At 43.3% G+C, this 26,715-nt stretch overlaps 1 protein-coding gene across 1 annotated transcript; it reads left to right on the top strand.

Annotated features, from left to right (window-relative positions):
• Positions 1 to 11,768: 11,768 nt before the first annotated feature.
• On the top strand, positions 11,769 to 25,439 carry LOC134337397 (protein jagged-1-like). Its single transcript, XM_063032365.1, has 6 exons — positions 11,769 to 11,862; positions 16,038 to 16,403; positions 19,529 to 19,636; positions 22,995 to 23,102; positions 25,173 to 25,280; positions 25,381 to 25,439. The coding sequence occupies exons 1-6, from the start codon at positions 11,769 to 11,771 to the stop codon at positions 25,437 to 25,439; spliced, it is 843 nt and encodes a 280-aa protein (XP_062888435.1).
• The last annotated feature ends 1,276 nt before the right edge of the window (positions 25,440 to 26,715 follow it).

The raw sequence follows: 26,715 nt of genomic DNA, 5'->3' as shown, positions 1-26,715 counted from the left end.
TTTTTTTATTGTTTGAGATATTTTTAAACATATGTTTTGTGAATCTGAAAAGAGCATTTAAATGTAGAGTATCCACACTGACAGTAACACAATTTTGGGCTACAGTGACACTGGCTTCAGCTGTGTTGGATCATCCAATATTTTCAGAGTTACGTTCAAGGAACCAGCTGAGAATTTTGCCCAGTGTTTATGATACTGCAAGTACTACATTGAAAATCGGTTTATAGATTTAGAGAGGATGTTTCCAATAGCGGGAGAGTCTAGAACCCAAGGGTATAATCTCAGAATACAAGGACGTCACTTTAGAACAGAGATGAAGAATTTCTTTAGCCAAAGTATGGTGAATCTGTGGATTACATTGCCATAGATGGCTATGGAGGCCAAGTCATTGGACATAGTTAAGGTTGATGGTTTCTTGATTAGTAAGGCTGTCAAAGATTACAGGGAGAAGGTGGGAGAATGGTATTGAGAGGGATAATAAATCAGCCATGATCAAATAGTGGAGTAGTCTTGATGGGCCAAATGGCCCAATTCTCCTGTGTCTTGTGTTCTTAAATACAGGTTCATTTAGACAAATGTGATCTTTACAAAAGGAACACAAAACATCTATGAGCTATCAGGATACAAAGTCTAGTTCTCTGGAATATAAAGTCTACAGAAAACAAAATACAGTGAACGAAGGATTGTAATGATGTTCAAACAGCACACACACAAAATGCTGAGAGGAACTCAGCAGACCAGGCAGCATCTATGGAAAAGAGTACAATCAACATTTCGGGTTAGGACCCTTCTTCAGGATTGGAGAAAAAAAGTTGAGTCAGAGTTAGAAGGTGGGGGGAAGGGAGAAAGAAGCACAAGGTGACAGATGAAATGAGGGGTGAAGTAATGAGCTGGCAAGTTGATTGGTGAGATACAGGGCTGGAGAAGGGGGAATTGGAAAGGAGAGGGTAGAAGGCCATGGAAGAAAGAAAAGGGGAGGGCCATCAGAGAGAGGTGATGGGCAGTTAAGGAGATAAGGTTAGAGAGGGAAATGGTGAAGGGGGGGGCGGCATTACTGGTAGTTTGAGAAATCAATGTTCATGCCATCAGGTTGGAGGCTACCCAGAAAGATTACAGGGTATTGTTCCTTCAACCTGAGTGTGGCCTCATCGCAACATTAGAGAAGACCATGGACTGACATGTTGGAATGAAGTGGAATTAAGATGGGTGGCCACTGGGATGGAGCATGGGTGCTTGGTGAAGTGGTCTCCCAATCTACATCAGGTCTCATTGATATACAGGAGGCTACACCAGGAGCACCAGATACGATAGATAACCATATAACAATTACAGCACGTAAACAGGCCATCTTGGCCTTTCTAGTCCGTGCCAAGCTCTTACTCTCACCTAGTCCCACCGATCTGCACTCAGCCCATAACCCTCCATTCCTTTCCTGTCCATGTATCTATTCAATTTAACTTTAAAGGACAACATCGAACCTGCCTCAACCACTTCTGCTGGAAGCTCGTTCCACACAGCTACCACTCTCTGAGTAAAGAAGTTCCCCCTCATGTTACCCCTAAACTTTTGTCCTTTAATTCTCAACTCATGTCCTCTTGTTCAAATCTCCCCCACTCTAAATGGAAAAAGTCTATCCACATCAACTCTATCAATCCCCCTCATAATTTTAAACACCTCTTCAAGTCCCCCCTCAACCTTCTATGCTCCAAAGAATAAAGACCTAATCTGTTCCATCTTTCTCTGTAATTTAGGAGATGAAACCCAGGCAACATTTTAGTAAACCTCCTCTGTACTCTCTCAATTTTAATGACATCTTTCCTACAATTCGGTGACCAGAACTGTACACAATACTCCAAATTCGGCCTTACCAATGCTTTATACAATTTCAACATTACATGCCAACTCCTATACTCAATGCTCTGATTAATAAAGGCCAGCATACCAAAAGCTTTCTTCACCACCCTAACCACATGAGATTCCACCTTCAGAGAACTATGCACCATTATTCCTAGATCCCTCTGTATACAGCATTCTTCAATGCCCTACCATTTACCAGGTATGTCATATTTTGATTAGTCCTACCAAAATGTAGCACCTCACATTTTTCATCATTAAACTCCATCTGCCATCTTTCTGCCCACTCTACTAACTGGCCCAAATCTCTCTGTAAGCTTTGAAAACCTACTTCATCATCCACAACGCCACCTATCTTAGTATCATCTGCATACTTACTAATCCAATTTACCACCCCATCATCCAGATCATTAATATATATGACAAACAACATTGGATCCAGTACACATCGTCCTCCAATCTGACACACAGTTATCCACCACTACTCTCTGGCATCTCCCATCTAGCCAATGCTGAATCCATTTTACTACTTCCATATTAATGCCTAACGATTGAAACTTCCTAACTAACCTTCCGTGTGGAACCTTGTCAAAGGCCTTACTGAAGTCCATATAGACAACATCCACTGCTTTACCCTTGTCAACTTTCTTAGTAACCTCATCAAAAAATTCAATAAGATTTGTCAAACATGACCTTCCGCACACAAATCCATGTTGACTGTTCCTAATCAGACCCTGTCTATCCAAATAATCAAATATACCATCTCTAAGAATACTTTCCATCAATTTACCCACCCACTGACGTCAAACTCACAGGCCGATAATTGCCAGGTTTACTCTTAGAATCCTTTTTAAACAATGGAACCACATGAGCAATATGCCAATCCTCTGGCACCATCCCCGTTTCTAATGACATTTGAAATATTTCTGTCAGAGCCCCTGCTACTTCCACACTAACTTCCCTCAAGGTCCTAGGGAATATCTTGTCCGGACCCGGAGACTTATTCACTTTTATATTCCTTAAAAGCACCAGTACTTCCTCTTCTTTAATTTTCATACTTTCCATAACTACCCTTCTTGTTTTCTATACCTCACACAATTCAATATCCTTCTCCCTAGTGAATACTGAAGAAAAGAAATTGTTCAAAATATCCCCCATCTCTTTTGGCTCCACACATAGCCATCCACTCTGATTTTCCAAGGGACCAATTTTATCCCTCACTATCCTTTTACCACTAACATAACTGTAGAAACCCTTTGGATTTATTTTCACCTTACTTGCCAAAGCAGCCTCGTATCTTTTTTTAGCTTTTCTAATTTTTTTCTTAAGATTCTTTTTACATTCTTTATATTCCTCAAGTACCTCATTAACTCCAAGCTGCCTATATCTATTGAAGTTCCCTCTCTTTTTCTGAACCAAGTTTCCAATATCCCTTGAAAACCATGGCACTCTCAAACTTTTAATCTTTCCTTTCTACCTAACAGGAACATAAAGATCCTGTACCCTCAAAATTTCACCTTTACATGACCTCCATTTCTCTATTACATCCTTCCCATAAAACAAATTGTCCCAATCCACTCCTTCTAAATCCTATCGCATCTCCTCAAAGTTAGCCTTTCTCCAATCAAAAATCTCAATCCTAGGTCCAGTCCCATCCTTCTCCATAATTACACTGAAACTAATGGTATTGTGATCACTGGACCCGAAGTGCTCCCCAACACATACCTCCGTTACCTGCCCTGTCTCATTCCCTAACAGGAGATCCAACACTGCCCCTTCTCTAGTTGGTACCTCGATGTATTGCTCCAAAAAAATATCTTGCACACATTTGACAAACTCCAAACCATCCAGCCCTTTTACAGAATGGGCTCCCCAGTCTATGTGTGGAAAATTAAAATCTCCCACAATCACAACCTTGTACTTACTACAAATATCTGCTATATCCTTACAAATTTGCTCCTCCAGTTCTCGGTCCCCATTAAGTAGTCTATAATACACCCCTATAAGTGTCACAACACCTTTCCTATTTCTCAATTCCACCCAAATAGCCTCCCTAGACGAGTCCACTAATCAATCCTGTCAGAGTACTGCTGTCATATATTCTCTGACAAGCAATGCAACACCTCCCCCTCTTGCCCCTCCTATTCTATCACACCTGAAGCAACAAAATCCTGGAATATTTAGTTGCCAATCACACCCCTCCTGCAACCATGTTTCACTAATAGCTACAACATCCTATTTCCAGGTATTAATCCATGCTCTAAGCTCATCCACCTTTCTTACAACGCTCCTAGCATTAAAATAGATGCATTTTAGAAACTCTCCACCTCCCACTCTCTGTTTATCTTTAATGGAGCAAATAACTTCGTTCTCTTTTTCTTCCTTTTCCCCTACATCCTTGGTCTGATTGCTCCTGATCTTTGTCCCCTGCCTATCCTCCCTATGACCCCAACAGACTCATAGGTGAAGTGTTGCCTCACCTGGAAAGATTGATTGGAGCCTTGAATGGTTGTGAAGGAGGAGGTGTAGGGGCAGGTGTAGCACTTGTCCACTTGCAAGGATAAGTGCCAGGAGGGAGATCAGTGGGGAGGGGCAAATTGGCAAGGGAGTCGCCTAGGGAGTGATCCCTGTGGAAAGCAGTAAGTGGGAATGAGGAGGGAAAGATGTGCTTGGTGGTGGGATCCCGCTGGAGATGGAGGAAGTTACAGAGAATAATGCTGGATGTTGAGGCTGGTGGGGTGGTAGGTGAGGAGAAGAGGAACCCTATTCCTGGTGGGGTGGGGGGAAATATGAGCGAAATAGAAGAGATGCATTTGAGGGCAGTGTTGATGGTGGAGGAAGAGAAGCTCCTTTCTTTGAAGATAGAGGATATCCCCTTTGTTCTGGAATGAAAAGCCTCATCCTCAGAGCAGATGCAGCAGAGATGGAGGAATTGGGGGGGGGATGGGCATTTTTAAAGCAACAGGGTGGGAAAAGATATAATCCAGGTAGCTGTAAGAGTCAGTGGGTTTATAATAGATATCAGTAGATAAGCTGTCTCCAGAGATAGAGAGATCGAGAAAGGGGAGGGAGGTGTCGGAAATGGACCAGGTAAATCTGAGGGCAGGGTGGAAGTTGGAGATGAAGTTGATGAGCTCTGTTGGAAGCAGCACCAATGCAGTCATTGATGTAGTGTAGGGAAAGTTGGAGAATGACACCAGCGCAGGCTTGGAACTAGACTGTTCTGTGTAGCCGACAAACAGGCAGGCATAGCTGGGACCCATATTTTGTTTGAAGGAAATGGGACGAGCCAAAGGAGAAATTATTGAGAGTGGCTTCGAGTTTGTATTGGCACTTAGCTGCAGACGCTATGTTTTTTTCACTATTAGTGGTAAATAAGGTGTTTGCTTAGTGGCAGATGTGAACTTATTGTGATGATCCTTAACATATTCAATAAATAAATAAATTGGATGAAATTGGTTGATAATTATTATAAATGGCAACTAACAGGTCCAGCTAGCACAAGTTTGGAATATGTCGTACAGGGTACAAATCCTACGGAATACGGAACTCTGGACTTTGGTGCATGGGGGAATTGAAAAGAGCTGCTATTTTCCTGCTTTAAGCAAACATCAGAGCTGAATTTGTTAAGACACACTAGCAATGGAAACTAAATTGACTTTTTGCTAAATTTGGGGGCTGGGGAATAAACTAACCTCATATTTTCAGCTGGAGCACAACAGCTGGGCGGTGTGGGGGGTGGGGGGTTAGAATAATTCTACATCTACTTTGACAAACTTTGTAGTATAAAGTGAGATAAAGAGATTAGCTTAATTTGTGACATGTGCATTGAAACATACAGTGAAATGCATTGTTTGCATTAACAACCAGCGCAGTCTGAGGATGTACTGAGGGCAGCCCTTAACTGCTGCCAGACTTCCGTCACCCATGTAGCATGGCCACAAGTTAATAACCTCAACCTCTACATCTTTAGAATGTGAGAGGAAACCTGGGTGCCTGGGCTCCTGGAGAAAGACCATATGGTATCAAAGAGAACAGACTCCATACAGACAATGGTGAGAGAGAGGGAGGCCTCAAACTCTTCCACCTCCTCTCTGTAGGCCATCTCATAATTTTTGGCGATAAGCTCCATCACAGTCGTGTCATCAGCAACCTTGACAATATGACTACTCGGGTGTATGGCTGTGCAATCATGTGTGAGAAGAGTATACGGGAATGGGCTCAGCATACATCCTCGGGGTGGGAGGGTGGCACCTGTGTTGGGGATGCTAGGGAGAAAGGAGTGAAGATGCTAATTTTCTGAAGTCTGTTGGTTAGGAAGTCCAACACCCAGTTACACAGTGTGTATTTAGACCAAGGAGTAGGAGTTTGTTCACCAAGGTCTGTGGGACAATAGTGTTGAACGCTGAACTGAAATCCAGAAACAGCAATCTGACATAAGAGTCCTTGTTTTCAAAGTGTGTCAGGGCCAGGTGCATGACAGATGCTATGGCATTTGTTATAGAGTGGTTCTGCCAGTAAGAAGATTGGTGAGTGTCCAATGGGGCAGGATTGTGCAATGAACCAAAATTGATTAGCGAGCTTAAGGTAAGAGAACCATTAGGGGGGAGTGATCATAATATGATTGAATTCACAATGAATTTTGAGAAGGAGAAGCTAAAGTCAGATGTAATAGTATAACAGTAGAGTAAAAGAAAATACAGAGGCATGAGAGAGGAGTTGGTCAAAATTGATTGGAAAAGAACACTGGCAGGGATGATGGCAGAGCAGTAATAGCTGGAATTTTCAGAAGCAATTCACAAGACACGGGATATACAGTATAAATCCCAAAGAGCAAGAGGTATTCTAAAGGAAAGATGACACAACTGTGGCTAACATAAAAGCCAAAGAGAAGACATATAATAGAGCAAAAATTAACGGGGAGGATCGGGAAGCCTTTAAAATCCACCAAAAGGCAACTAAAAAAGTCATTAAGAAGGTAAAGGTGGAATACAAAAGTAAGCTAGCCGATAATATTAATGTGGATACCAGAAGTTTCTTCAGACACATAAAGTGTAAAAGAGAGGTGAGTCTGTTGTTATCAGACCACTGGAAAACAATGCTGGAGAATTAGTAATGGGGGACAACGAAGTGGTGGGAAAACTGAACAAGTATTTTGCATCAGTCTCACAGTGGAAGACACTAGCATTATGATGGAAGTTCCAGGTGTCAGGAGTCATGAAGTGTGTGAAGTTACCATAACTAGATGGAAGGTTCTTCAGAAACTGAAAGGTCTGAAGGTAGATAGGTCACCTGGACCAGATGGCGTACACCCCAGAGTTCTCAACAAGGTATCTGAAGAGATTGTTGAGGCATTAGTAATGATCTTTCAAGAATCACTAGATTCTGGAATGGTTCCGGAAGACAGGAAAGTTACAAATGTTACTCCAATCTTCAAGAAGGGAGTGAGGCAGAGGAGAGGAAACTATAGGCCTGTTAGTCTGACCTCAGTGTTTGGGAAGATGTTGGAGTCGATTATTAAGGATGAGGTACTCAGAGTACATCATAAAATAGGCAATAGTCACTATGGTTTCCTCAAGGGAAAATCTTGCTTGACAATTCTGTTGGAATTCTTTAAAGTATGATCGACAAAGGAAAATCAGTTGATGTTGTGTACTTGGGTTTTCAGAAGGCCTTTGACAAAGTGCCACAATGAGGCTGCTTAACAATCTATGAGTCCATGGTATTACAGGAAAGTTTCTAGCATGGATAAAGCGAGTGGCTGATTGGCAGGAGGCAAAGAGTGGGAATAAAGGGAGCCTTTTCTGGTTGGTTGTCGGTGATTAGTAGTGTATCACAGGGCTCTGTGTTGGGACCGATTCTTTTTATATTATATGTCAATGATTTAGATGGTGGAATTGATGGCTTTGTTGCAAAGTTTGCAGACGATATGCAGATAACTGGAGGGGCAGGTAGTTTTGAGGAAGTGGAGATGCTACAGAATGACTTAAACAGATTAGGAGAATGAGAATACATTGTCGGGAAGTGTATGGTCTTGCACTTTGGTAGAAGAAATGAAAGAATTGACTATTTTCAAAATGGACAGCAAGTACAAAAAACTGAGGTGCAAAGGGTCTTGGGAGTATTTGTGTAGGATTCCCTGAAGGTTAATTTGCAGGTTGAGTCTGTGGTGAGGAAGGCAAATGCAATGTTAACATTCATTTCAAGAGGATGAGAATATAAAAGCAACGATGTAATGTTGAAACTATATAAAGCACCAGTGAGGCCTCACTTGGAGTACTGTGAGCAGGTCTGGGCACCTTATCTTAGAAAGGATGTGCTGAAACTGGAGAAGGTTCAAAGGAGGTTCAGGAAAATTATTCCAGGATTGAATGGCTTGTCATATGAAGAGCATTTGATGGCTCTGGGACTGTATTCACTGGAATTCTGAAGAATGAGGGGTGACTTCATTGAAACCTATCGAACGGTGAAAGGCCTTGACAGAGTGAATGTGGAGAGGATGTTTCCTATGGCGGGAAAGTCTAAGACCAAAGGACGTACTCAAAGAATAGAGGGATGTCCTTTTAGAATGGAGATGAGCAGGAATTTCTTTAGCCAGAGAGTGGTGAATCTCTGGAATTCTTTGCCACAGGCACCTGTGGAGGCCAAGTCTTCATATATATTTAAAGCAGAGTTTGATAGATTCTTGACAGGTCAGGATATGAAGGGATGTGGGGAGATGGCAGGAGATTGGGACTGAGAGAAATAATGGATCAGCCATGATGAAATGGTGGCACAGAAGCAATGGGCCAAATGGCCTAATTCTGCTCCTATATCCTATGGTCTTATGATTGGAGTTTTTGATATGTACCATTACCAGTCGTTCATAGCTCTCTGTGATGACTGGCGTCAGTGCCACCAGACAGTAGTCACTTAGACCTTGTAGAAATGTTTAACATTATGGGAGGCAGAGATAAGGAGAATGGTAGCAGACTTTTTGCCAGAGTAGGGGAGTCTATAACCAGGGCTATAGAATTAGGGAGAGTGGAGAAAGAATTGACAGGAATCTGAGTGCAGGCTTTGTTTCCACACAGACAGTGGACTGTATATTGATTGTGCTGCCAGAGGAAGTGGTTGTGGCAGCTACAACAGTATTATTTAAGAAGCGCTTGGACAGGTACAGTACATTGGGGGAGGGACCTAGAGGGATTGAGCTGAAGGCAGGCAATTTGACTAGATGGGCAAGCACTGGTTCCTTAAGGTTGTTATCGGTGGGGAGTGATAATGGGGATAAGCTCCCATTATCTATTAAATGCTCCCAATGGCGTGCACCTCAATTAGCCTCTGACAACCAAGTCCAGCTCCTGGCCTTCACGTGTGGCTTAGCCACTAAGCCCGGCTGAACCGTTTCTACTGACAGGAGAAGGGCAAAGGCAGGTTACTGGTGCCTCAAACCAGTTGCTTCGGGCAGATGGGGCTCGTCAGCCGTGACTGGCAGCTCACCGAGGAGAAGGAAAACTCTGATCGCAAACCAACGCCACCTTGCTGCTAGACCCACTCATAGGGGAGGATTCAGGAGTAAACTCCGAGGGAGGAACCTGGAACTGGATTCTTTAGAGCAGTCCTACATTGAGTACAACGCTGACCAGCAATTCCAGCTTTGCCACTGGTGCCAAACTGTGCTGCTGCTTTGGGTGCATCATCTGCGTGGAGAGGGGAGCCTGATACATGGGCAGCTTGCTCTCCATATCGTACTGCCCTGGCTTTCATAGACAGCCAGGATGCAACATGCATGGTCAACCCTAACCAATGGAGGGTAGGCACTGTGGTCAGCATAGACTTGATGGGCCAAAGGGCCTGTATATGTGCTTTATTGCTCTAAAAAGCAATTTTAAAAATTAACAGAGAAAGGACAAGGCAAAAATGCCATGTGGTGAAAGGTACAATGACAGTCAGGTGTTATAGTGAAGGACAGAGCCTACATACGTAAGGATGTACCTGCACATTGACATTAAGGTCAGCACGGTAGTGAAGTGGCTAGCTTGGCTCTTTACAGTACCAGCAACCCGGGTTCAATTCCTGCCACTGCCCGTTTGCACGCTTTCCCCGTGGCCGCATGGGTTTCCTCCAGGTGGTCTGGGTTCCTCCCACAGTTCAAAGACGTACTGGCTGGTAGGTTAATTGTCATTGTAAATTGTCCAGTCATTAGGCTAGAATTAAATCAGGGATTGCTGGGCAACGTGGTTCAAAAGGCTGAAAAGGCCTATTCCATGCCTCACCTCAGTCAATCAATCAATAAATAAATGTTAAAAAGGCAGATTAAACACTCAATATTTGAATATGTACATCTTTCCTGTTGTGAGCAACTTAATGGCACAAGTGGAGGGTGGACATGATCTGCCAGATGTGACAGAAAGTGGTTGCTACGTAATAAAAGCTGAGAACTAAATATTCTTGGGGTTTTTGGAAGGATAGGTTGCAAGAGGAGAATAAAGACAGCCGACCTGTAAAAGAGTGCAGCAGATAAGAGTGAAAAAAGTAGGGAAATCTTCAAAGGTTCAAGGATTCAAATTACACTTATTTTCAACACTCACAACACGCTGGAGGAACTCAGCAGGTCGGGCAGCATCCGTGGAAAAGATCAGTCGACGTTTCGGGCCGGAACCCTTCATCAGGACTGAAGAGGGAAGGGGCAGAGGCCCTATAAAGAAGGTGGGGGGAGGGTTTTTGTGTTTTGTGTTTACTTATCTTTTAAAGTATACAACCCTGAGATTCGACTTCCCACAGACAGCCATGAGACAAAAAAGCACCCATTCAAAGAAAACATTGAACACCCAACGCGCAAAGAACAAATCGTGCAAATGGCAAAAAGCGAGTGAACAATACCAAATATAAATCATCGAGCCACAAAGTCATTTAAACGGTCGCCAATTGTTCAGTTTAGTTCTTACTTACTGCTCTTTACGTCACTGGTGTTTAGGGCAGCAATGAAAGTCCTCCATCTCTGTTCATACAGTCACACAGATATAGACGGATTCTTCATTGCTGTTTCTGTAACAATTTTTTTGACCGGTCAAGGTTGTTAGCCCTGAGCTGAACCTTGAACCTGGAGGATTGGTGGATCACTCCTAGTCTGGCCTCTACCCTTTGACTCGTTTGACATGGGTGACCCTACCAAGAGCCAAAGCATAAAGTTCTGACTCCAGCCCACATGGCTCTCTGGTCATTGAGGCATGCAAACCTGCAAACCATACGGTGAGGTTGTGGTCCTCTTGGAAGTTAATTTAGTTCAGTTCAGTTAAATTTAGCTGTGTGTCATGCGGAGTTAATCCATCCCGATCAAAAGCAAACAAAATAGCAATAACAATAAATCTTGGTACAAAAATTACAGGATTTTGCTGAGATCACATCTAGCATATTACATACAGATCTGATACAATACTTGCATTGGAGGGAGATCACAGGACGCTCATTTGCTGGTTCCCGGGATGAAAGGGCCGACACGTAAGGAAAGGTTGAAGAACTGGGCCTAAAAGAGGTGGAGCTGAGAAGAAAGAGAGGTAAGATTCTGAGAGTGATTGACACTGACGAGATGTCTCCCCTCTTGCAGGAGTCTAGAACAAGGGCCAGTGCTGCAGAAAAGGACAGAGCTGAGATTGCTTTACTCCCAGAGAGTAATGGAACACAGCACTTCACAGCACAATACAGACCTTCCAGCCACAAGGTTGTGCCCACCTTTTAGCTTATTCGAAGATCAATCTAATCCTTACCTCCCACATGTCCCTCCATTTTTCTATCATCCTTTCTAAGAGCTTATTAAATTTCCCTAATGTATCTGCCAAGTCTTGGAAATTCTGTAGACTGGAGACTCCTGGAGGAGGAGTCATTCACAGGTTTTTTGGTCTATGCAGGGATTCCCAACCCTTTTTAATGCCATGCACAAGTACCTTAAGGCAAGGAGCCAGTGGACACCAGACTGGGAACCCCTAGAATCCTTGGAGATCAAGGATTATATGGAACAAAAAGAAAGTAGGGCCAAAAACAGATTCAGATTATACGTGACCCCATTCAATGACAGAGCAGGTTTGACAGGTCATGTGACATATTCTCATTTCTTTTTATTCTTCTGAATAATGTTGAAGCAGTTACAGTCTGGGGTTTAATCAGTCCAGTACTGATGCTGTGTACATACATCTACTGATGCTTCTGGACACATCTTCAGTGATGTTCCTGGAATCATCGGGTGTTTCGGGTCTTTCAACATCATACAACCTCCTCCAGGTGACCCAGCCGGGGCTGATCAGACCCCAGCTTGTGTCCAGATGGCTAGCTACTTATGACTCCATGGCTCCCCTCTTTTGAGCCACAGCCATCTTGAGGCCCTCTCTGCCGCATCGGTGGTACTGTGGATGGCTCTCCTCTTCCTCTCTCCCTCGATGCCCAAAATGCTGAAGGCTCTAACTAAGGAACAGGCTACGAATCCCCTACAACCAACCTCCACTGGGAGTCACCTCGCTCTCCATCCAGCCTGCTGACAGTTGCTGACCAGTCCTGCGTACTTGGAGAGTTTCCTTTCAAAGGCCTCTTCCAAGCTATCTTCCCATGGGACTGTCAGCTCCAGCAGCACCACTTGCTTAGTAGACTCAGACATTAGGACAATGTCTGGTCGCAGGGTGGTGGCTGCGATATGGTTGGGGAACTTCAGCTGCCCTTTGATATCCACCAACAGCTGCCAGTCCCTTGCAGAGGTCAGAATGCCTGCAGATGTTCTTTTGGCGGGTATTGGATGATATCAAATCATTCCAAAGCAACAGCAATAAAGCAAATGGAAGTCGATATGTGATCAACATAATTTGGAGTTTCTTCTCTAACTAATGGTTGGAACGTAGTCCAGATTAGGACTGTGCAATATGCTTCAGAAAATTTGAACAGGAAAAGACAAGATGAAGGATTAGTGCAGGGACTCTTAGGCAAGAAGTGAAACCAATACACAGTCCTCACCTGCTGTATGTTGGCGGAACAAAGGATTTGCCTCCAATCCCCAAAGTAGACACAGATTACAGCTTCATGCAGTAGCTTTAATGTGATAAATGTTCAAAGGAGCTTCCTGGGAGGGCCATCAAACAGAATTTGACATGGAATAATACATGGCAATTTGATGTAGATTAACTAAATTCGATCAAAGACAAGATTTGAAAGTGGAAAAGCAAAGAATTTTGGCAGAGAATTCCAGAGCCTTGACAGTCTCTTTTATTTACACGATTTCCCTTCTTTTATGCATTGGTTGGTTGTCTTTGTTTATGTATAGTTTTCCATAAATTCCATCATATATTTTTTTATTTTCCTCTGTATGTGTGCAAGATAATGAATCTCAGGGTAGAATGAGGTGAGATAAAAACTTTGGTAATAAATTTACTTTGAACTTTGAGTTGAAGTTACCGCCACCAGTAACGTTTCAACTAGATAATGGGGCATGTCAGAGGCTATAACTGAGGAAGTACAGATATTTTGGACAGGTGTAGGGATATACTTGGGCTTGCCAATGTAGAGGAGGCCACATCACAAGTACTGAATGAAATAGAATAGGGAGGAGGAAGTGCATGTGAAATTCTGCCTCACTGGAAGGGCTGTTTGCATCCCCTGAGGGTGGAGAGGGAGGAGGTGAAGGGACAAGTGGTTTCTCTCCTACAGTTGCTGGTGGAAGTGCCAGGAAATGAGGTGGGGTAGGTGGTAAAGGATGAATAAAACAGAGAGTCAGCAGAAAGCAGAAAGAGGAGGAGGGGAGATGTGGCTGGTGAGGGGATCTTGATGGAACTGGTGAAATGGTGAAGGGTGCGTAGGCTAGTGGTGTAAAAGGTGAGGACCAAGTGGACTCCATCTGTTCTGTCTGGACGAGAGATGAGAGTAGACATGTGGGAAATGGAAGAAATACATGAGAGGTCTCCTTCGACTACAGCAGAGGGAAAATGGTGTTTCTTGATGAAGGCAAATATTTCAGAAGTTCTGAAGGAGAACAGCTTATCTTGAAAACATTTGTGGAAGAGGCAGAAAACCTGAAAGAGTTGTCATTCTTGCAGGAGACATGGTGGGAAGCAGCAGTTGGTCTCCATGGGGTTAATGTAGAGATTGGTGGAAAGTTTGTCTCCTGAGATGGAGATCTAGAAAAGGAACAGAAGTCTCGGAAAGAGTTCAGAAGAGAAAAGAGTGAGGCAGAGAAAGGGAAAGAGAACGGGACATGGGAAGAAAGAGAGAGTGCAAAGATACACAGCTGCAGATTGAAGAGAATTACAAGGAATCTGGAGTAGAAATAGAACATTCAGCCCAATGGATATCTGCTGCTTAAAAAGCAGAGTAGTTCAGATGCAGGAAACCCAAAATAAAAGCAGAATTTCCGGAAACACACAGGAGGTCAGACAACATTGTGGAAGAGAAACAGAGTTAATGTTTCAGGGAGAATGAACGAAGGAAATGTGAAAATGTATTTGAAGGTGTAGGGAGAGGAAAGGGTACAGATAACAAAGGGAATATTTGATAGAGAGGAGACCAAGAGACACTGAAAGGTGAAAATGGTGGTAGCGCTGGCTGAAAGAGGGTAGGGAATTGGATTGAGCTGTCGAGCCTCCATCCGACTGTCTGGTCAACAATCCCATCTTTCCTACCTCTGAAAAAAAAATGCTTCTCCCCAGATTCCTATTGGATTTATTTCTGTCTCAAAACGTTCAAAAATTTTGAGATTCATTTTCTTGCAGGCATTCACGAAAGAACAAAGAAATACAATAGAATCAATGAAAAACTACACACAAAAGACGTTGGGGTGTACTTGATGATGGATGCTGCTTTCCTGCAACAACGCTCCTCGTAGATGTGCTCAACAGTTGGGAGGGCTTTACCTGTGATGGACTGAGCTGCATCCTATTATTTGTTACCTCACAAGATGAAACAACTCTGCCAAATTCATATCAAACACTTCTCTTTTGTAAGGAAATTCCTCAAGTCATTTTGAGCATTTTCTGTACGGTTTCAGTTCCTTCAATTTATGCGAACATCTGGTTTTCCTTGCCTACTGGTCAGGCTCATGTTCCCTCATTGAGGAAACAGTACAAGGATTGAATTGGTCAAAGTACTCAGGAGGTAGAAGAAGTCTATCATCTTACCTTCAATCAGATTTGCCCTGCAAGTTAACTTTCATTTTGCAATCACCAAACAAACACAGAAAGCCCTCGTCATTCTGTTTCCCAGTTGATTGAAAGTTGGTGCCTCGTTATATCGTAAGTTTTATTAGTCCAGGATTGTTTGATTATTTACCTTCGAGAACAAGCAGCTTCTTGAATAAAACCAATCCTCCATGCTCTTCAACGGATTTTGTTGTGACACCATGTGGAAAAATATTATTGCAATCCTTTTCATATCAGGTAATGTACTCAGTGCGTGTTGTGAATTTATCAAGTGATAGCAAGAATATGGACATAGATATTACAAATGCAGTCAAAGCCAAAAGTAAAGTTATTATCTAAAAGGATATTTTATTTTTTTTATTTGTTTTCTTTTACATGACTTATTTTAATTTAACTATTTATTAGTCACATAAATACCTACGGTAATTCAGTTTTTTTTCTCTATATTTATCATGTGTTTTATTCTACTGCTGCTGTAAAGTTAACAAATTTCACAACATATGCTGGTGATATTAAACCAGATACTGATTTTTAAGTATGTGTATGCAGAATGAGATTGCAGGCATTCACAGGAAAGTAAAAGACTAATTCATCTTAGGTAATTAAACTTACAAATAAGATGTAATAGCAGTGTAATGGTTTGGTTTCAAGAATTGAAGCTAATTTCTTGCCTTTTGGCATCTTCCCCCCCCCCCCCGCCTTCTTTTCCAGTCCTGATGAAGGGTGAAACGTAGAGTGTTGATTAATTTCTATCGATGCTACCCGACCTGCTGAGTTCCTCCATCATTTTGTGTGCGTTGCTCTGGATTTCCAGCATCTGCAGAACCTCTTGTGATTACAATGAATTTCATAGAATTTACAAACACACTCCCAATGAAGGGTCTTGGTCCGAAACGTCAGCTACTTACTCTTTTCCATAAATGCTGCCTGGCCTGCTGAGTTCCTGCAACATTTTGTGTGAGCTTCATAGAACTTTCACCTGGTTATCACCATTCTTCATAAGTTTCACGTGTTGTCTTTCCCACACAGGTTACCCCCCTGTTTCTGAAGGTGTATTCTACAAGTTCCTGAAAATATCCAAATCATTTGAAGAGTCTCGACAATATTGTACCAGAGCGTTTGATGGACTTGCTGAAGTCCACAATTCACAGGAGCAAAGGGCTTTATCACTAGTAGTCGAAGACACTGCTTGGATCGGAGTGCTGAAGTGTGGTGGAGACTGGTGCTATCCTAGCTCACTTAGTAGGGTCACCTACACCAACTGGGCAGATGGAGAGCCAAACAACTACAAAGTCCTCTTCTTTGGCGGAGAAGAGAATTGTGTCGAGATGCTCGGTAGCCATGAGTGGAATGATGAAAATTGTGATGACAAAAACTATTTTGTATGCCAGAAATGTAAGTAGTGCTTTCCAGAATCGCAAAGATTGTTGGAGACAGGTTTACAAGATCATTTGTCATTGGATTTAAAATTAAAACAAAATGCTGGAGGAGTAAGGAAGCACCTGAGGGAAGTTAATACTTGATATTTTGTGTTGAGGCACTTCACCTAAACTAATCTCTCCAGCAGTTTATTTTGTCTTTGCCTCAGATTTTGCCATGTGTAGTCTTATATCTCTGTCACTGGATTTCTTTATTTGGTGACCCTGTTAAGAATTTTCATCCATCTAGATTCTGATTCAGATTCAGATTCAGTTTCACTTATCACATGAAAATGTTATTTGTGTTAACAAGCAGTATAACTTCCACTCGCACCCCATCTTCCCACCACCTTAACAGTGATAGAGTTTCTCTCGTCCTTACCTACCACCCCATGAGCCTCCACATCCAACATATCATCCTCCATGACTTCTCTCTCTCTCTGTCTACCTCTCTCTCTCTCACTCACACAATCTCACTCTTTCTCTCACACACACTCTCTCTCTCTCTTCCTCTCTCCCTCACAGTCTCTCTCATACACTCTCTCTCTCTCTCACTCTCTCTCTCACATACACTCTCCCTCTCACTCTCTCTCTACCTCTCTCTCTCTCACCCTCACCCTCTCTCTCTCTCTCTCTCTCTCTCTCTCTCTCTCTCTCTCTCTTTCATTCCCTGTCCATTCGTCCCTCTCCACTAATCTCCCTCCTGGCACTTATCCCTGCAAGTGGCCAGAGTGCCACACCTGCCCATTCACCTCCTCCCTCACCTCCAATCAGGGCCCCAAACAGTCCTTCCAGGAGAGGCAACACTTCACCTATGAATCTGTTGTGGTCGTCTACTGTGTCCGTGCTTCCAATCTGACCTCCTCTAGATTGGTGAGACCTGTCATAAATTGGGGACCACTTCATTGCACACCTCCGCTCTATCCACCAAAAGCAGAACTTTCCGATGGCCAAACATTTGAATTCCTATTCCCATTCTGACATGTCAGCACATGGCTTTCTCTGTGCCACTTTGAGGCCAAACTCAGGGTGGAGAATCAATACTTTATATTTCGCCTGGGTAGCCTCCAACCTGATGGCATGAATATCAAGCAACACACATAAAAGTTGCCGGTGAACGCAGCAGGCAACTTTTATGTGTGCTGCTTGAAATGCCAGCATCTGCAGATTTCCTCGTGTTGACATGAATATCGGGTTCTTCTTCTGTCTTCTCACCTACCTATCAGCTCCCCTGGGTCCCCTCCACCTTCCCTTTCTCCTGTGGTTCACTCTCCTCTCCTATCAGATTCATTCACCTCCAGCCCTTTACCTTCCCCACCCACTTGGCTTCACCTATCACCTTCCAGCTAGCCTCCCTCCCTCCCCCCACCTTTTTCTTCTGGCATCTTCCCCCTTCCTTTCCTGGCCTGAAGAAGGGTCTCGGCCTGAAACGTTGACTGTTCATTCATCTGTATAGATGCTGCCTGACCTACTGAGTCCCTCCAGCATTTTGTGTGTGCGTTACCTAATGATGTGCTGGGGGCAGTCTGCAAGAGTCACCACACATTCTGGCGCCAAAAAAGCATCCCCACAATGCTCGGCAGAACAATACAGGACAACAGCCAAACAAGCCCCATTCCTCCCACCTAGACACACACACACACACACACACACACGCACACACTCAGTTTTCTGCTCTTTTACTGCAAAAGGGCATCATTTCAAGAAAAAGGAATCCCAACAAATTTCACGACATATGCCAGTGACACTAAACCTGATTCTGAGAAAAGGCAGATTATTCTGAGCAATTTAGAGAGGGGGAAGCCAAAGACACAGCTGAAAGGAGAGGTCTCTATAGGCTTTTAAAAAGTAGCCATGAAACAAAGCTTTTGGGAAGAAATACAAAGCGTAGAGTAAAATAGAACAAGATTTAACTGATTGCATTAAAGGACAAAGCAATATATCAAAATTTTAAGTGCACTATGTGAAGTTTGGACTATTGGAAAAATAATTCAGATAAAGAGTAACTAAATTGTATAGAATTTGGAAAAAAATCTTGAGACTTGTAAAATGGTAATTCAAGATTCAAGACTACTTGGTAAAGTAGGGTTAATGGGTGGACAGTACCTGTGTGTGGAAGCTGATACCTTTCTGTAAGTAACTGATGTCTACAAAGGATGATTTACCAATACAGCACAGACAAATTGCCCTAAATTATAGAATTTGAATTTAAATTCCTTCTGGGATTTCAGGCACCTGTTTCTAAATCAAAGGTCTAGAATAATTGCTGCTTGAATGCCTCTGTCTCCCTTGTGTGTGTGTGTGTGTGTGTGTGTGTGTGTGTGTGTGTGTGAGAGAGAGAGAGAGACAGAGAGAATGAGCACTTGTGGGATTTCAAACTGTAGGGATGAATAATGGTTTTTGATGGCCTGTAGATTGTGTTCTCTGGGGGCTTCCAATTGCTTGGCAGGTGTTGGGAGGGGGGTGATGCTTTCTGCTGGAATAAGTGAGGGGAAAGGGAGGGGGAGTGTTGGTGCTTTGCTGCTGCTTGTACATGGGAAGGGAAAGGGGCTCTAACATTTCCCCGTCTAATATTTCTCTTCTGTATCGTGGATGTCTGTGAAGAGTGTGAATTTCAGGTTGTAAACTGTATACATTCTCTGATATTCAATGGAACCATTGAACTGTTAGTTGTCCACAGGCTGCTGGGTTTCCCAAGAATCTTGCCTTACCACTGTTAACACTGACTTGTGGTTTAGGATACGAGATGATTGGAGTTAAGTATCATGCCAAGTTATCCACTTTTTTCACTTATGAAGCTGAAATCCTGCTTCCATTCTGGCCGAAACTATCCCTGAACAAACACATTTGCTGGCCACATCCTCCACACGTTGAAGTGTGATGGAAAGCAGTGTCCTACCTTACAGCGAAAGAACAAGGGCCTGCTGAATTTCTAGAGTCAATGAGTTATTGTTGGTTCCCTTGTTGATTATGCCAATCCACATTATTGTTTCACCTCAGTCACTTGTATGATTTGGTGTAAGTAATCAAACTGCAAAGATTTTCGAGTGATTATATCAAATCTGATTGTTAACAATTATGCTTTTGCTAATGGTTTTACAGTTCATTGCCAAGAAACGACTTGTAACAGAAGAGGCACGTGTTCTGAATTGATTGATGGTTTTAAGTGCAGCTGTAACCAAGGTTACTATGGCGACACGTGTGAAAATGGTAAGAGAAAATATGAAGAGTATTCAAAATTATAATCCCAGTATCTCTTGAAGAAATGATTCTTCAGTGTATATTTCTCTGTGTTGATGGCAAATGGCAACGGCAAGTAATTGGATTGAATCCGGTCCTGTCTTCAGCTGGCACACGTGTGCGTACACGCCTTGAACGACAGAGTGGACACAGTGCTGTTGGGTTGGGAGTTAGAAGATTTAGATCTAGCAATGATGAAAGGACTTTTGTCCTGAGATGCTTCACATCTGTTAATTTTCATTAATATAAACCTCTGAATAATTTTTAGCTTCTTTATATATCGTCACCATTTTGTGCCGTGTTATAAGAACATAAGAAAAAGGAGCAGGAGTAGGTCATCTGGCCCGTCGAGCCTGCTCCACCATTTAATAAGATCATGGCTGCTCTGACAATGGAACTCATCCCCACCTACCTGCCTTCCCCCATAATCCTTAATTCATCCCCACCTACCTGCCTTTTCTTCATTCCCCTACTATGCAAAAATATATCCAACCTTGTCTTAAATATATTTACTGAGGTAGCCTCCACTGTTTCATTGGGCAGAGAATTCCACAGACTCACCACTCTCTGGGAAAAATAGTTCCTCCTCATCTCCATCCTAAATCTATTCCCCCGAATTTTGAAGCTATGTCCCCTAGTACTAGTGTCACCTACCAGTAGAAACAACTTTCCTGTCTCTATTTTATCTAGCCCTCATATGACAGTGGCAAACAGGGTCTCATGGCCATGATTGTTCTTGGCAAATCTTTTTACAGAAGTGGTTTGCCATTGTCTTCTTCTGGGCAGTGTCTTTACAAAACGGGTGACCCCAGCCATTATCAATACTCTTCAGAGATTGTCTGCCTGGCGTCAGTGGTCACAGAACCAGGACTTGTGATTTGCTCCAGCTGCTCATATGACCATCCACCACCTGCTCCCACGGCTTCACGTGACCCTGATCGGTCGGGGGCGGGGCGGGGGGGGTCTAAGCAGGTGCTATACCTTGCCCAAAGGTGACCTTCAGGGTAGTGGAGGGAAGGAACGCCTTACACCTCCTTTGGTAGAGACGTGTTTCCAATTCAACACCCAGTTCCCATGGGTTGAAGCTTACAAATAAGCAAAGGTTTCAACAGAAATGGAGAAAGTGAAGAATATATAGTCAATAGCTTCACTTGTCTCATTGGTCAGGACATATAAGGTTGAAGGCTTTTTATTATCAAAGTAACAACCCCCATATCCCCCTCCCCCGCACAAAAACAAAAACAGGAAGAATTGGGCGAGAAACACAGAATGTTGCAAGTAGAGCTAAATCTAGAAGCAGAAATATGGTTCTTACTCTAAAAATTGTGGGCAGCACATGACTGCAGCTCTAGCACAACGCTTTACTGTACCAGCGGCCCCGGGTTCAATTCCTGCCGCTGCCCCGTAAGGAATTTGTACGTTCTCCCTGTGACTGCGTGGGTTTCCACTGGGTGCTCCAGTTCCCTCCCACAGTCCAAAGACGTACCGGTTGGTAGGTTAATTGGTCATTGTAAGTTGTCCCGAGATTAGGCTAGGATGAAATCGAGGGTTTGCCGGACTGCGTGGTTCGAAGGGGAGCTGGAGGAATCTGTGTGAATATGAGTGCTAAAGAACCAATTGCTTTTAATTACTTAAGTCAGGGCATGAAGGGATACGGAGAGAAGGCATGAGAATGGGGCTGAGAGGGGAAATGAATCAGCCATGATGAAATGACAGAGCAGAGTCAGTGAGGTTCGATTGATGACTCTGGGGCTGCTGTACTCACTATAAGAGGGATGTACTCACTATAAGAGAACAATAAGAAGGATGACTCTGGGGCTGTACTCACTGGAATTCAGAACAATCAGAGGGATGTCATTGAAACCTAATGAATGTTTGAAGTCCTCAATAGATTGGATGTGGGAGAAGGTGGTTCCTATGGTTGGGGAGTCTAGGATCAGAAGACACAGCCTCAGAATAGAGGGATGTCCATTTCGAATGGAGATGAGGAGGAATTTCTTTAGCCAGAGAGTGGTGAATCTTTGAAAGTCATTGCCTCCACAAGCAGCTATGGAGGCCAAGTCATTGGGTACATTTAAGACAGAGGTTGATAGGTTCTTGATTAGTCAGGACATGAAGGAATATGGGGTAAAGGCAGGAGATTGGGTTGAGAGGGAAAATGGATCAGCCATGATGAAATGGCAGAGCAGATTCAATGGGCCAATTGTACTCCTGTATCTTATGCATTTATTTTGAAATTTGAGGATTTTTCAGAATAATTTTTGCATCGATGTGTTGGTTTAAGAATTTTACTTCTGTAGGGAACAATGATAGTGGGTTACAAATCTACCATAATGGGATAGATTAACCCTTATGACATCAAGAGGGTCAGATTGTTCATGGAGCATTTCTAGATAGGTTGATACAACATCATGGGCCAAAGGGCCTGTACTGTGCTATACTCTTCTGTCAAGTTCAAGTTAAATGTCATTCAATCATAAACATTTATACAGCTAAGTGAAACAAGTTTCCTCTGCAAAACACAGCATATATAGTCGCACAGAGCACATACAGTCACAAAGTAATATTAGCACAAGTCCCTGAGTGGCATGGTGTGAAGGTTGACAAGTTGATATAAAGTGCGAGGTGCACGTTTATCTAAGACAGTATAATGTCACTGACACTATTATCGTAAAACAAGCAGTCATACAAATGTGTGAAACAGCAGCAACAAAAGATGAAACGTGACCAGTGCAGGACGAGGGTCACGGTGGGTGCTGGCGACAACTGAACCCATGTGCGGAGGAACATCAGGCTCCCTTGTAGAGATGGAAGCAAGAGGTTAGATATAGGAATGTCAACAGATCATCGGTGGTGTGACTGAGCGGCACCGCGAGACAAATCATTCTCAATGCAGAAGGATTCCGCCAACAGCGCTAATCGGGAGTCAGCACTATATAATGATAGAATGTAGAAAGCCCGTGCCAGTCACAATTATCTTGACAAGATTAAACAGAGAGGACAAGGACTTAATGACTCTGGTTAAGACAAAATTAGTAAACACAGGAGCTCGAAAACCCAGAAGCCCAATGGCCTATGGCAAGCCGCAGAGAACCGCAAGGCTCACGAAAGAGAGCGTGTCCGTGCGTTGGGAAGTGGTGCGGAGGGAGCATTAGGTTATTCAGACAGGGTGTACATGGGTGCTGGGTGGCAGCAGAGTGTTAGGAAAGGTCTAGGTTCTATATCTGATTAGATATACAGAATAGGCTAACCCTATGCAATGCTCTAAGACTAACACTTGCTGACTGACGTGGGTTCAATGTGAAAATTTGCTCTGATGTCTCTGCAGGGGAATGCAAATCAACAACGTGCAATGGAAGAGGCACATGTTCTGAACTGCCTTCTGGGCTCAGGTGCAAATGTGAACAAGGTTTCTATGGAAACAATTGTGAAAACGGTAAGGCATGGAAAAGAAAAGACATCAAATATGTTCCCATTAAGGCTGGACAACTGGTTGGAATACAATTCCATAACTTTAGCTCCCATTTCCACACTAGCATTCTTCACCAAGACTGGGCTGAGTTATTGGGAGATGGTGTGCGGTCTCTCAGCTGAAGCTGGTGGGTGTCCCTCCAGACAGTCACACTCACCCACGCAGCCCAGCGGTGACTGGGACTCTGTCTCATTTACATCCCTTTCTCTAGCTGCATATTTCCTGCTTTTTCTCTGACTAACCTGGCACATCCCGTAGATCCCAGAAGCACAACCGGCAGAGACTTTGCCTGTGTAAGGCAGTCAGTTTCAAACCACTAACTGAATGGAAGCCACCAACTCCACTCTATTTTCTCTTTGTAACCATTGCCTTCATTCCTATTTAGAACATAGAACAGTACAGGTCCTTTGGCCAACGGTGTGCCGTTGACCCTTTAACGTATTCCAAACATAATTTAACCCTTCCCTTCCACATAGCCCTCCATTTTTCATCCATATGCCTACCTCAGAGTTCCTTAAATGCTCCTAAAGTATCTGGCTCTATCATCACCTCTGGCAGGTTGTTCTGTACACCCACCACTCTCTGTGTAAATAAACTATCCCCGACATCCCCACTGTACCTTGAAGTGTTGGGAGGACTTTGTTCTCCCAACACTTCAAAGTTATGCTCCCTATATTGGCCACTTCCATCCTGGGAAAATGTCTTTGGCTGTCCACTCGATCTATGCCTCTTACCATCTAACAATTTGCCTCTCATCCTCCTTCGCTCCAAAGAGAAAGGACTTAGCTCTCTCAATCTATCTTCATAAAACGTGCCCTCTAATCCAAGCAGCTTTCTGCTTACTTTACATACACCAATAGTTTTAGTTTTTACGTATTTATTTAGGTTGTTGATTAGAGCAAGCAACATTGCAAAGAGTCCAGGAATGGATCACAGGATTCATAAACTTCCATTTGTGTACCATCAGGCTTCTTGTAATCTACATGCAATGAGGAACACTTACAAGCACTCTCTGCTTGGGTAACACATTTTGCTTTGTATTTCAATAGGTAGCTGCTATTCTGTGATTTATCTCAAAAGCTTTCCAGCCACCACCATACAAAAAAATATTCAAAGTTCAAAATCTGAACTTTGAAAATGTTTGAAGCCTGCCTGCTCACAGCAACAATTTGCAACTGATTAGGGTCTGCTGTCCAGTAAGAAGCCGAGAGATTTACGGTCTTCCTGATGGGGGATGGAAGTGGTTAGGGACAGGATGTCCATAGTGAAAATAAGGCCATCAAACCCAGAAAACTTTGATTATTGAGGTGATGGAGAGAATCAACCTCCCTCCACCTTCTTCTTCTGGCTCCTGCTCCTTTCCTTTCCATAATGAAGAAGGATCTCAGCCCAAAACGTAGACTGCTTATTTATTTCCATAGATACTCCCCAAGCTGCTGAGTTCCTCCAGCAATTTGTGCCCCTTGCTCAACAAATTACAATTCAAGCTCAAGTTTATTGTCCTTCAACCATACACATGTATACAGCTGAACAAAACATCGTTCCACTGGGGCCAGGGTGCACAGCACAGTAAATATAGTCACAGCACATAGAGTTACCATCCAGCACACACAGTCACAAAATAACACTAGCACAAGTCTCTGAGTGTCATGGCCTGAAGATTGACTGTTTGGTAGAAACTGCAAGGTATATAAGACATATATATGACATGTATATAACCAGTATAATGTTACAGGTATGATTATAATAAAACAAGCAGTTGTATAAATATGTGAAACAGCAGCAATAAAAGGTGAAACATGACCTGTGCAGGTTGACAGTGTGTCCGTGCGTTGGGAAGTGGTGTGGAGGGAGCATTAGGTTATTCAGACAGGGTGTGCATGGGTACTGGGTGGCAGCAGAGTGTTAGGAAAGGTCTCGGTTCTATATCTGGATTAGATATACAGAATAGGCTAACCCTATGCAATGCTCTAAGACTAACACTTGCTGACTGACGTGGGTTCAATGTGAAAATTTGCTCTGATGTCTCTGCAGGGGAATGCAAATCAACAACCTGCAATGGAAGAGGCACATGTTCTGAACTGCCTTCTGGGCTCAGGTGCACATGTGAACAAGGTTTCTATGGAAACAATTGTGAAAACGGTAAGGCATGGAAAAGGAAAGACATCAAATGTGTTCCCATTAAGGCTGGACAACTGGTTGGAATACAATTCCATAACTTTAGCTCCCATTTCCACACTAGCATTCTTCATCAACGACTGGGCTGAGTTATTGGGAGATGGTGTGCGGTCTCTCAGCTGAAGCTGGTGGGTGTCCCTCCAGACAGTCACACTCACCCACGCAGCCCAGTGGTGACTGGGACTCTGTCTCATTTACATCCCTTTCTCTAGCTGCATATTTCCTGCTTTTGCTCTGACTAACCTGGCACATCCCGTAGATCCCAGAAGCACAACCAGCAGAGACTTTGCCTGTGTAAGGCAGTCAGTTTCAAACCACTAACTGAATGGAAGCCACCAACTTCACATTGTTTTCTCTTTGTAACCATTGCCTTCATTCCTATTTAGAACATAGAACAGTACAGGCCCTTCGGCCCACGGTGTACTGCTGACCCTTTAGCTTACTCCGAGATTAATTTAACCCTTCTCGTGCACATAGCCCTGCATTGTTCATTCATTCATGTACGTATCCAAGAGTCTTTAACTTGTCCCTAATGTATCTACTTCTACCACTATTCCTGGCAGCATGTTCCGTACACCCACCACAATGTGTAAAAAACCTATCCCTGACATCCCCCTCCCCTCACTATACATTCTTCCCAACACCTTAAAGTTATGCCCTAATATTAGTCATTTCCACCCGGGAAAAAGTTTCTGGCTGTCCGCTCAACCTATGCAGCTTACCATCTTGCACACCTCTATCAAGTCCCCTCTCATTCTTCTTCACTCCACAGAGAAAAACCTTAGCTCTCCCAACCTATGCTCATAAGACATGCTCTCTAATCCAGGCAACTTCCTGGTTAATTTACATCAATGGTTTTAGGTTTTACATATTTATTCAGGTTGTTGATTAGAACTACCAATATTCCAAGAGGCCCAATATGGATTCATAAACTTCAAATTGAGTTTCAACAGGCTTTTTGCTAATGTTGCCACTCCTGTAATCTACGCCCACTACAGAATGTTAATAAGCATTCTCTGCTTGAGAAACACATTTTTCTTTGTATTTCAAGAGGTAGATACTATTCTGTGACTTGTCTCTATATTTCTAAGCCACACTTGCCCCTACACCCCCTCCTTCACTATCACTCAGGGCCCCAAACAGTTCTTCCAGGTCAAGTGGCACTTCACCCGCAAGTCTGTTGAGGACGTCTACTGTACCTGGTGCTCCCAGTGTGGCCTCTTGTGTATTGGTGAGACCCAACGTAGATTGGGAGACCACTTCCTCGAGCACTTTCACCACAAAACTTGCTCCTCTGATGGCCAGCCGTTTCTATTCTACTTCTCATTCCCATTCTGACGTGTCAGTCCACGGTCTCCTCTACTGTCACGATGAGGCCACCCTCAGGTTGGAGGAACAA

The sequence above is a fragment of the Mobula hypostoma genome, chromosome 24, assembly GCF_963921235.1.
Source record: "Mobula hypostoma chromosome 24, sMobHyp1.1, whole genome shotgun sequence".
NCBI classification, from domain to species: Eukaryota; Metazoa; Chordata; class Chondrichthyes; order Myliobatiformes; family Myliobatidae; genus Mobula; species Mobula hypostoma.
The sequence above is the reverse complement of the archived record's forward strand: the minus strand, read 5'-3'. Positions and strand labels throughout refer to the sequence as shown.